Source organism: Camelus ferus, chromosome 8, assembly GCF_009834535.1.
Source record: "Camelus ferus isolate YT-003-E chromosome 8, BCGSAC_Cfer_1.0, whole genome shotgun sequence".
Lineage (NCBI taxonomy): Eukaryota > Metazoa > Chordata > Mammalia > Artiodactyla > Camelidae > Camelus > Camelus ferus.
The window spans coordinates 65,902,288-65,915,004 of NC_045703.1; the positions used below are offsets into that span (position 1 = coordinate 65,902,288).

Genomic DNA, 12,717 nt, shown 5'->3' on the forward strand with positions numbered 1-12,717 from the left:
TCCTACCCCCCTCCCCCTTGGCAACCACAAGTTTGTATTCTATGTCTATGAGTCTGTTTCTGTTTTGTATTTATGTTCTTTTTTTGGATTCCACATATGAGCGATCTCATATGGTATTTTTCTTTCTCTTTCTGGCTTACTTCACTTAGAATGACATTCTCCAGGAACATCCAAGTTGTTGCAAATGGCTTTATGTTGTCGGTTTTTATGGCTGAGTAGTATTCCATTGTATAAATGTACCACAGCTTCTCTGTCCGGTCATCTGTTGATGGACATTTAGGCTGTTTCCATGTCTTGGCTATTGTAAATAGTGCCGCTTATATAGGCTTTTTTGATTCCACCATTTAATGGTTTTATTTTACGAGGCCCTCAGTTGATTCAGGTTACACCAGGAAAATGGTGAAGTTCGAGGGCACAAGTTTATTTTTTGCCATTTCACATATATTCAGTGTTTCAGTTTATCCACAAGGTCTCCAAAAAGCAATAAAGACTGCACTATAGGTTGGATACCCTTTTCTGTACCTTTCCCCAGCACACAAGTGAACTTTCTGAGATTCTTTGAATTGTTTGAGAAATACGGATTTCGGGGAGAGTTCAGTCCGAGTAAGGAACTTAAAGCACTGAGTATAATGGAATATTTTGATAGATTCCTTTGTGAGGATTCTCTTAACTTTCATGAGCTAATGTGTTTTTTCCTAAATGGAATTGTTGGAGTACTCCCTACAAAGTCGCAGTGTGGTAAAGGGCTAAATTGTACTTTCCGGTAAAAGGGACTAATAGCTAAAGCAGGAATTTGTTTTATGGAACAGTTTAATCTTTCAACCTAATAAGGGAAATAAATATTTTAAGGTACTTTGTGCCACTTTGGAAACCATGCTAAGTTTGTCTTAAAGAGCTGGATGAAAGTGTTAAAAATCCTTAACATACGGTCTCTGGCTGTCAATTTTTGTTTGTGGCCTTAAAGTGCTAAAAATAAAGTTTTGTCATTCTTTGTTTTTCAAATCATGGTGTGTTTCAGGTGCCTTTCTTTAAGTGAGCAGAGTACATTTGGGACAAGTTCATTCACAATTTCTCCCCCAAAAATCCCTTTGGGATTTTGGATGAAACTGCACTATATTTATAAATAGAAGTCTTTATGGTGTTTTACCTTTGTTCTGAGGAACATGGTGTGATGTATTAATAAGATGGCCTTCAATAAGTTTCTTCATGCTTTTGATCATCGCTTCTGCATTGTAATTTTTTGTTGTTGCTGTTTGGAATAACTCCCAATTTTATGTATGTGTGTGACTTTTTTCTTCACAGAGAAACTATTGATTTTTGCCAGTTTATTTTAAAATTGGTCTCCTGGTTAAATTTTATTATTCTAATATTTTTTCAGATGATTGGGGTTGAGGGACACCTGTGGACCACCGTCAGCATTGCTGGATCAGCCCTACCCACATACACATACTACACATTGGGGGGGGGTGTTTCTTGTTGACCCCCTACCCCGACCGCCAGGGAGTCTGGTTCTGGTACAGCCTAGTGAGGCATCAGGCTCCAGAAACACCTTTTGTGGGAATAAGCAACCCAGTGCTCAGCTCTTTCCTTGAACCCTCAGGCTGTTCTAGAGCTCTTGGTGGGCTGAAAAGAAGACATAGTTAGGCAACAATTTTGAGCGCGTGCAGGATGTAGATATAATGTTCAGAAAGACCAAAGGTCATGGTAGCTAACATTTATTGGGCCTTTTGTGCTAGTCACTGTTCTAAGCACTTTATATTTTTTACTTCATTTATCATTTGTGTCACGAGGCACATGCTTTTAGCCTTATCATATTCTTGAGGAATTTGAGACAGACTTTAAGGAATCCAGCTAAGTTTACAAGGCTGGTGAAATGGTAGGATGGGGAGTTGAACCCACATGGTCTGGCTTCAAAGCCAACTGGTGATCGCTGTGTTGCCAATAATTACATTTCATTCCCCTTTTGGGGGGATGGGGGGATGGGGGATGAAAAACACATTGAGTATTGAACACCGTGTGGTGAGCGTGGCGTGGACAGACACTGTTGCTGGGAACATACACACTTTCTACCTGTTGTCTCTGAGGTTTGGGACTTGGGGTACTTTTTGCTTTTAAACTTTCATCTTTTTTTCTGCAATGCATATGGCATTTTATAATCAGGAAGGACAGTAAAGCTGTTTTAACTTGGAGTGGGGTCAGGCCGTTTCTCAACCACAGCTAAGTTAAGTTTTCCTGTGCTTTGCCCTAGAGGTTGAGTAGTTGATTGAGTACCTTGCAGCTGTGATAAAGAACAAGGTAGATGGGCTGATAGGAAGAGCCCTACGATTGAATAAAACATGAAATGTAAAGGAATATGTCTACTATGGTTCTAGTCGGGGGTGTGTTTGTGTGTGTGTGTGTGTACAAATGCATGTGTCAAATGCATCACATTTTGAAAGGCACTTGCAAATCTGTTACCACTTGTGCCTTTTGGTGAGAATAGTATTTTCTAATTTTTCCTTTTTTAATTTCATTATATTATTTTTATTATTGTTGTAGAAGTGCCTCTATGTGTTAGGTATATATACAGTGAGAATAACAGTTCTGAGTGAGAACTCCAGGAATGTGTAGACTTTAATACAGATTCTGATTGCCTTCCAATCATTTTTTGAATTAAACTCTGGAGGATTTTGTGTTTTGTTGTCACAGGGGAAGCATTCTCAAATAGACTGTGGTTTTTTCAACAAGATTCTGAACTTCCTGGGTAGAGTGCTTTTAATTTTTAATTTTTTTTGACACGGCAATAAGTTCATGTTTAAAAAAAAAAACCCACTAAAAAGTTATAAAAGGGATAATACTGGAAATTTCTCTTCTGTTCTCCCTTCTCTCAGCCAGCTGACTTCTCTCCTCAGAGGCAGTGCTATTAATTTCTTCTGTATCCTTTCAGAGACATTCTATGCATACACAAGCAGATGTATTTTCCTTTTTTTTTTTTTTTTTGTACCTTGCTTTATTTTCTCATTTAATACATATACAGTAAGAGAGAATTCCACATGTGAAGAACAGGGTGAAAGAAACCTTGTTCTTTTTTGCTGGAGCACGCGGTATACCACTCCATGGAGGTGCCTGCTTGAGTAATCAGTCCCTGCCTTTCGGGCTGTGTCTGCTCCTTTGCTCTTGTAAACAGTGCTGCAGTGACTGCTAACCTTCAGATGTGAGTGTTTCTTGAGGAAGAGCTCCTAGAAGTGGAATCTCTGAGTGAGAAAGTATGCATGTTTGTAACTTTGATAGGTCACCAGGTTGCCTCTCATGGCCATCGGCACTATTTAAGAGTTCCTGAAATTGACACGACTTTGTAAGCAGACTTACTTCAACTGAAAAACAAACAAACAAACCTATACCCACACTGGAACCTATACCCATACTGACATGACGTTGTGATCAGAGTTGTTTGGTTGGTTGTTTTGTTTTGTTTTGTTTTGTTTTTGCCAATTGATAGATGAAAATAATATTTGTTTAGTTTTATAAGTGAGGTTTTACATTTTTAAAGAGCCTTTTATTTCTTATTGATTTGTAGTTACCCTTTGTAGGGTAGAAGAACCAGCCTCTAGTCTGTGATAAGAATTGCAAATATTCTTCCCAGTTTGTCATTTATTTTTTATCTTGTTCATATTGGCTTTTGCCAGGCAAGGTAGGTATGTGTTATTTTGGGAGAAGAGAAATTTCTCCCTCTTGCCTTTTTAAGAATGTAAGGATTTTGTTTTGTAATTTAAGGATTTTGTTTGAAATCTTCCTCCACTGCAAGAATATTTTAACAATTCTAAGATTTCCTTTTGTACTTTTCATAGTTTTCTTAATAGACCTTTCTATTGTGGGAAAAGTCAAACATGCTCTAAAGTAGGATAGTACAGTGACGCCTCTGTACCCATCACCCAGCTTCAGCAACTGTCCACTCATGTTTTGTCTGGACGCCAACAGCTTGCATTATTTTGAAGAAATACCAGATATTTTATGATTTCGTCTGTAAATATTTTAGTGTATATCTCTAAAGATGGGAAGTCCTTTAAAAATATAACCACAATGAACCTATAATGAAAAAGAATATGAAAACAAATATGTATGTATATGTATGACTGAAACATGATGCTGTACATCAGAAATTGACACAACATTGTAAACTGACTATACTTCAATTTAAAAATGCCAATATATGTATTAAACCACAATACCATTTTGATACTTGAAAATTGAATTCTTTTAAATATCACACAGCTCTTAAGTATTCAGATTTCTAATTGTCTCAAATATTGTAACCTTTTTTGCATTTTGTTGGATTTAGAATCCAAATAAAGTCTATATATTGCAGTCATGATCGATCTTCTGAGCCTCTTAATTTATAGGTTCCCCACTTCCCTACCTCCTTCTTCCCATACTTGGGCTTATTTTTGTCTTTGGGATTTGTTTGTTAGAGAAAATGACTTGTGTAATTTCCTACACTTGGATTTTCTTATTGGACCCTCATTGCACCGTGTAATACATTCCTTTGTATTTCCTGTAAATTGGTTCTAGGATCTAAAGGGTCAGTAAGATGCAAGTTCTTTTTTTACGCATATAGCTGGCATTGTATTCCATCAGAAGGCAAGTAATGTCTGGTCATCTTTTGGATGCACTGGACTTAGATGCATTAAATTATTAAGGATTGAAAAGTGATACTCTAATTCTGTTATTCCTTATGTCATTTACTATCCTCAAGATTCATCCATATTTTTACATATTGCAGGATTTCCTTTTTTTAAGCTGAATAATATGCCATTGTGTGTATATACCACATTTTCTTTATCCATCCGTCAAAGGACGTTTAGGTTATTTCCACATCCTGGCTATTAGGAATAGTGGTGCAGTGAGCATAGGAGTGGCAGTATTTCTTTGAGATCTGCACCATTTTGCATTAGCTGTAATGTTTTTAAAAAGAGAAACTTCTTACCTCCTACTTGATTAGTTAGTGGTACAGTTTGTAAAGGAGAGGCAGGATAAATGCCTGCTCTTTTTTTCACCTTTATTTACCAGTTTTCAAAATGAACTGGTTACCTAGTATCCTATAATGGTGACCAGTTAATTTTATCAGTATGAACTCATGGATTTAAAGAAGTTTGATATTTCAGTCTGTTGCAGTTTTTATCCTGATTGTCTCTTACTTGGACAGCAAACTCCTCTGCAAGTTGGAACCTGTGTCCTTTTGATACAACCATAGTAGATGTTGCTAGTGTCTTTGATATCTGGTAGGAAAGGATGTTCTGGGCCGTCTTATCACGTCGTGTATGGGTTTTGTTCTTGTTTTCTTCCCAGAAACTTGGAATCAGCCATTTCTCTAAGTCTGTTTTCTTTTAGTGAAAAATGCTATTTGGAGGTCAGTCTAGGCACTAGGTAAGTGGTTTTTTTTTTTTTTTTTAGGTGTAAATCTTTTATCTATTTTGGAATTTATTTTGGTATCTAAGTTGTTGAGGTAGGGGTTCATTTTAGTTTTTTTCCAGATAGCCACTCATTTATTCTAAATAATATAATGCTGCCTTTATCATACTACTAGATTTCTGTGTCTTTGGGACTAGTTACAGACTTTCTACTTTGGGGGTTTTTGGTGAAAAAAATTTTGACTATTTTTTATTTATATGTCCAAATGAATTTTAGGATCAGTTTTTCCTATTTCAAAAAAAAATCGGTTTGTATGTTTATTAGAATTATTGAAGAGAGTTGCTATTTTGGTGATAATTAGGGCTTCCCATCTGAAAACATGAGGAGGTTCTTTGTATGAATTAGTTTCTGTTGTGTAACACACTACCCCCAACCTTAGTGACTTAAAACAACATATTATTTCTTACAGTTCTTCAGGTTGGCTGTGGGTAGTTTTGTTGGTCTGGAAAGTCTGGCTGAAGTTGATGGCTTTGGGTGGGTGGCCTCACCCACATGTTGGAGTCTCACCTTGTGCAGCCAGGATGGCTAGGGTAGGATGGTGGTCTCTCTTCTGCAGAGGCTAACCCAGGCTGGTTCACTGGTCACAGAGGAGATCCTGGTCCAGGAGAGGGCAGACTCCAGTGGGCAGGTGCTTTTCATGCCTTTGCCTGTATCTCATTTGCTGTTATTCTGTTGACCAAAGCAAGCGTATGAACAAGTCCAGAGTCAAGAGGTGGAAAAACAGCCTTCACTTCTTAATGGGAGAAGTGGCAAAGTCACCTTGCAAAGGGGTGTTCATATAGGGATTGAAAGATTTATTGTGGCCATTTTTGCAAACGATCTACCACAGTCCTTAGTTTTTCCAGTTTTCTGTGTCTTTCAGGAACATTTTAAAGTTCCGGAAACATCTCCTTACTTTACACCTAGATATTTTATTTTCTGTCTTTTGCTGCTACTATAAATGGTGTCTCTCCCCCACAATTGTAATTTAGAACTCTTGGGCAGGTAATATATGTATACAGTTAAAATTAAAATGATACAAAAAAAAAACATACTGAGAAATCTCACTCTGACTCCTGTTCTTATCCACTTATTTTTCTCTCCCATCTCTATAGGTAACCAGTTTTAAAATAATTTATTTATCTAGTGCTTCTTTATGGAAGTACTGGCAAATTTAAATATAAATATTCTTCTGCCTATAAGAAAAGTAACTATATGCCCTATTCTGCAGTTTGCTTTCCTTACTTAATGATATATTCATTCTGTGTCCGTACGCAGAGATTGTCTTCATTCTTTCATTGCTGCATATTTCATTGCTATGATATACCGTGGTTTATCTAGCTAATTACCTTTTAGTGGACACTGGAGTAGTCTACAGTCTTTTCATATTGCCCGTAGTGCTGCAGTAAACAACCTTGTACACGCATGCACAGGTGCATGTAGAGAATGGATTCTCAGAGTAAAATTTTTGAATAAAAGGTAAGTATATCCTGAAAACTATTCTGAAGTAGAATTTTTCACTTATCAGATGGGCAAAAATGCAACATTTGAATAAGTCACTCTGTTTGTGAAGCTGTGGAGAATCATTACTTTCATATATATATTGCTGGCAGAGCTTTAAATGGTACAGTCCCCAGTGGAGGGAAATTTGGTAACACCTTTTAATTAATTTGTCTTCCTTTATGTGTGAAATTTAGCATTTTTCCCCTACGTTTAAGGACCATTTGTATTTCACTATTTTGAACTGCGTGTTCTTCTGCCCATTTTTCTATTGGGTTACTGATCTTTTTCTTGAGTTCTTGCTTTTTAAGATTAACCCTTTGTGATATGGGTTGCAGATTCTTTCCTTTATAGCTCTTATTTTATGTATCAGTGATTTCCGGTAGTAGTGAGTGTTGTGTGATATGGCCAGTTTTTGATGTTATGCCACCACATCAAATAACGATTAAAATGCTTTGGTCTGATTGTTGTTATATACTCTACATGAAGAAGCTTTGATCTGGGTGAGTTAGGGTAGAAAGTCTCTTAAGGTCATCTCAACCTCCAGTTTGGTTATAACATGGCTTCAATCCAGAGGATTCCCTTGGTCCAAGTACTCTTCAGAACTGTTGTGCATGAGTGGGATGGAAGGAGGGAGGAGGAACATGGAAGGGGGTGGTACAATCTGATTGATTTATTGTAAGTATTCAGAAGGGTTTCTTCCCCTTTGTGTATAATTGCCCTTTGTCACACTCAGATTTAAGATTATTCTAAATGTGTCTTGGAAATTCCCATATTGTCTAGTTGACCAGTTAAAAAATTCCTCTTGTTCATCATATTTCAGGATAACAGATATAAACCCATTTTAGGAAAAAACATTTTTAAAAGAACATATCAATTTTACTGGTAGTTTGTTCTTGAAAATTTTGCGTAAGAAAATAAATTTGCAGTCATTCTCAATGGCTGCTACCAGTTCTTTGTAGAAATTTCCTTTACTGGAAAAAAGATCTTTTACTTGAGTAAGTGTTAAAGTAAAAACCTTAACAGAACTCTATCATCTTGACTATAGTCTTGAATAGATTATCAGACATCTTGCTTGTGAACATTTAAGGAAAGAAACTAACTTTATTTCCTTACTTGGAAATTTTAAGAGCAACATGACCAAAACATAATTAATTGATCCATGTCTCCTTGGAAAGAGTTTATCATGTGCAGCTATCTTGGACCATGACCCTGCCATATTTTAATAATTTTACTGATGGCACAGGTAAAACTATGGCACACATGCCCGTCAGGCTTTCTGGTGACATTCACCAAAAGAGGATAAGGGATAAATGGATCATTGCTTTGGAATTCAGAAAAGTCTTCCTAGGGTGGAGCAATGGGCTGAATCTAAGAAGATGAAATTTTCCAGGGATAATTTAAGATTCTGTATTTGATTTAAAAAGCACAACTGAACAAGCACAGGCCAGGATTTAACAGAGGCTGTGGAAATTACAGATTAATGTAAACCGAAAAGCATTTAAGCCTTAACCACCTAGAGAAAGGACAAATACATCTATGTATATCAGTGGTATAATAATGCTCTCAGAGTCTATTGGAGTAAGTTCTGTTTCTTTGAAGATGCTGTAGGTTAGAGACAAGATATAGGAAGGCATTAAATATGTAAGACTTTATAAAAAGTCAAACGAGTGTGCTTAACAAGCTAACATTTAAAAAGATTTAAAACATATAAAAAGAATAACTAGTTATATAGAAATACCACCTAGAAGCAAAACTTAGTTCTCAAGAGCATGAAGTTAGTAAGGAATCCTTCAGTCCCCACATTTCTGAAGGTTTATGTATTTTGCTTGTTTTTTTGATTGGGTGTCTCTTTTTAAAGATTGGAGAGCTACACAGCTGAATATTTACTGCTTGTTTCCAAAAGTTAATAGTGAAGTATGTGAAACTAAAGAAGCAGATGTGTAAAATGGGGGCTTGTCTTCTGCATTCTAACCCCCATGTGACTTTCTTGCTGCCAGTTTCTTTGTTTGTTGGTTTGGTTTTTGTTTTTTTTTTGTTGTTGTTGTTGCTATTTTGAACTCTTTAATTCTCTATCATTGTACATTTTAGGTTGTTTTGGGGGGTTGTTTGCAAAATAGGAAATTTAGCAGTGAACTTCATATACGCAATGTTTTTCTTTATTTAGAATGTTTTCGTAATAAAGGTTTTGGTTTGGGATTATTGGTTTGTATCAGCTTGGACTCTCTTGGTTGCAAGTGACCACCTGAACTCACAGTAGCTCCAGCGCAGAAGGAGATGCACTGGCTCCTGTGCCAGGCGAGAAGTGGCTTGTCCTTCAGGCGCTCTCCTCTGGGTGCTGTTTCTCTCCCTCGTTCCACTCCACATTCCCCCACCTCCTTCTTCAGACTTCCCCATACCTCAGCTAGTTAGCCGCTGGCCACGCTTTCAGAGAAAAGGTCCCACTACCCCCAGCCACCCTATCGAATTCTGACTTTCCCTGTCTGGGTTACATGCTCACCAATCACTTGGAGTCAGGTAGGAAGTTTCCAGAAGGAAGGGATGTGAAGCAGACAGAATAACAGATGTTTACAACATCTGTCAAAAAGGAGAAATATTTTTATACTCTCTCCTCCCAAAAGAAGATGTGTGTTCAGGATGACGGGTTATGCACACATCAGGCAGGTATGTGGGGCACACTTAGTATTCTGGTGCCTGTAGCATTTAGTTTGAAGCTTTGAATCCACTGTTTATTTTACTGTATCTAGCTAATGAAACTTATGTATAAGATTGCTGTCTTCCGGCCATTCACTTCTTCTGTAATACTTTTTGAAATTGCTATTGAAGAAATTAGTCATCGTTCACAGTGTGTATTCAGTATACAGGGTGAAGTTATATATCGACCAGGAATTGTGGAAATTTAGCTCTTGAAAATACTTGAGGAGTCATTTCTTAAAGCACAGCTAACATTGGAAAAGGCGGTGTACAAAAACAGACCTTATCTTTCAAAAACCATATCAGAAATAGTTGGACTGATTGACGATTGAGGTCGAGGTCAGCAGCTTTATCTGTATGGAGACTAGTGGTGGGGAAGGGGGAAGGGAGAAGACACTGGAAGGGCGGGAGGGTCAGGAGAGAGGGAGCAGGTGGTGGGAGACGGTGCCCCGAGGTTTCCAGTCTTGCCTGAACTTTGTCAGAAGACTTGCTCCTCTAGGCTGAGTGGTTTTGTTTTTTCTGTTGATATGTTATGCTTATTTGAAGATATGCATTTAAAATCTTTTGGGTCTCCAAAATTAGTCTCAGTTCTAATTTTTAAGAAACATTTCTAAAAAGGTTTTTAAAAAAAAGTCCTAAATCAATGTTTTAAATAAACCTACAGCGTTTGCAGACATTTTTCCGTGGGTAAATGTACAGTAAGTAATATTTAGCTGCGTAAGGGAGTTTCCATTTTTTATTTCTGATTTGTTTCACATTCTGTTTCACCAAGTTGTAAGTTTAGTAAACAAGAGGATTTGCTATTCTATGTCTGCGGGTTACGTGGATTTAATTGAATCCAAAAAAATGTGTTAATCAGGATTCTTAAGAAACAGGAACAAAACAGCAAGTTCCTCATCTGGCTCTTGTCAGCCCGCCAGGCCTCTGCCTTGTCCTGGGGGTGGGGGCTGTTCCTGGCCTGGGGACCTTCCTTCCTCACAGCCAGGACCCTCCTCCTCTCCTTCCTCATGCCTGTGTCTCCTATCTGCCCTCATTGCACGAGGAGTTGAGGTTGGTTGACATGTTCTTAATAGTCCCCAACATGACAAGCAGAATTCTATGTGCTATTGCAGCTGTTGGAGAAAAACACCTCGGCCTCGTGTCCTTATCCTTTATAGTGAGCGAAGGTAAGCTGTGATGCTTACAGAATTCTCGCTCCGCCTGCAGTCCGTTTTTCAGTCCCTCCCTGCCGCCCGTGTACAGGAGTAAAGGATCTGATGCTATTTCTTGACTGACAGACTGCATGTTACTGTTTGTTTCTTTCTAACATTTTGTTATGAATCAAACATGTAGAAAAGTTGAAATCATTTTCCACTGAACACCCTAAACTCACTATCTAGATTCTATAGATAGCATTTTACTTACTGTATCTGCTTTATCACATAATCCTCCATCAGTTCATCTTATTATTTTTGATGTGTTTCAAAATAAATTAGGTTTTGGGGCCCCCCCTCACTCTTTTATCACTGGATGTGAATCCTTGATCTTGGTTAGAAGGATTTCACGCATCACTAAGCACGTGTGAAGAATGAGCCTTGGTGAGCGGAAGGGTCTAGCACAGTTCTTCCCATATGGTAGGTGTACAGCAACTGTTTGTTAAATGAATGCAATTCCATTCGTCCTGTTTGAGGCCAGCTTCACTTTGCCTGTTAGGACAAAGTTATGTTTAAAACAAACCATATGGGTGGGAGGGTATAGCTCAAGTGGTAGAGCATATGCTTAGCATGCACGAGGTCCCAGGTTCAAACCCCAGTACCTCCTCCAAAAAATAAATAAATAAGTAAACCTAATCACCTGCCCCCACCAAAATTAAATTAAAAAAAAAAACAATTTTCCTCAATATGTGTGATCTGCAGTTTATAAGATAGACTTCCTTTTGTAAGATAGTCCCTGAAAGACAATGATTTAGAATTTGAAATGGATTAAAAAAATTTTTATTATATATTATAAAAGTGTATATATATATATTTTACGGCAGTGGTTGTCTCTCTTGAAATATGTGCATGGCAGGTATTCCAAGGAGTCCACATTTCTGGGTTGGTGCCTCAAGGATCCTCTTGAGGAAGAGGCTGAAAGGGCAGCCCCACCTCATACCAACCAGAACAGCTTCCCTTTAGTCTGTTTTCTATGAAATTAAGATTCCACTGCAAGAAAAGGTTTGAGAATCACAGCTGCTTCTGTTACCTGCCCGTACACCCCAGCCCCGTGTAAGTCGTGCAGCAGGAGTATCACAGCAGAGGAGTAGGAATGCACCTTGCCGCCCGCCTCTTAAATTTCTGAGTTTAGCTGGCTCGCGATGCCGCACCCTCAGAATTTATCCTAGGTAAAGAATTGTGAGAGTTTTCTTGTAAGGGATTAAGCTAAAGGTGATGAATCTTACATGTGGTACGTATTTATATGTCTGTATAGATGTCGTGTCAGCCCCTGAGAGTGAGTGTTCCCAGAACGAACAGTACCTGTATACCCACTTCTTACCCCCTGAAAGGAAGGCCGTGCCTTTTCCCCCTGGTGAATTGGGTGCATTTTGAGTACTTTGGGGGGCTGATCTCTAAATGCAGTGTGGGTGGCTACCAGAAACCTTCCCTGTTTCCAAAGCAGAGCAGGTCTCTCACTGTTGGTGTCATTCTTCCTCCCAAGAGGAAGGTGAATCATTCTGGTACTGTGTCTTCCTTTCTTCCAAAACAACCGCAGCCACCGTCATGAAGTGTCGTTCACACCAGCACGTTTGCAAAGTGAGCGAGGTAGCTGGTTCTTTCTTTTACTGTCAGGTTTACATCTGTGACTTCCTCTTTTTCTCTCCACTCCCTGTAGGCTCGGGTTATGTACGATTTTGCTGCTGAACCTGGAAATAATGAACTGACAGTTAGTGAAGGAGAAATCATCACAATTACAAATCCGGTAAGAATTGTTACGTTTAAATCTGCCCCTTAAGGACTTACTTTTAAATTTTTATTTTTTTAGCAGGTTGATCATTCAAACCCACATGAATTTTTTCCTGTTACTTATGAAGTATTGACAGTGAAGTAATAATCTGTTATATAACATTAAGGACAGTTA

At 38.1% G+C, this 12,717-nt stretch overlaps 1 protein-coding gene across 2 annotated transcripts in view; it reads left to right on the plus strand.

The window, feature by feature from the left end:
- Positions 1-12,717, plus strand: part of SNX9 (sorting nexin 9) — a 95,179-nt gene that overhangs the window by 26,590 nt on the left and 55,872 nt on the right. For both annotated transcript variants that reach the window (XM_032485251.1, XM_032485252.1), the window contains exon 2: positions 12,472-12,558. In XM_032485251.1, coding sequence (XP_032341142.1) covers positions 12,472-12,558 — 87 coding nt within the window. The remainder of the gene's footprint in view (positions 1-12,471; positions 12,559-12,717) is intronic.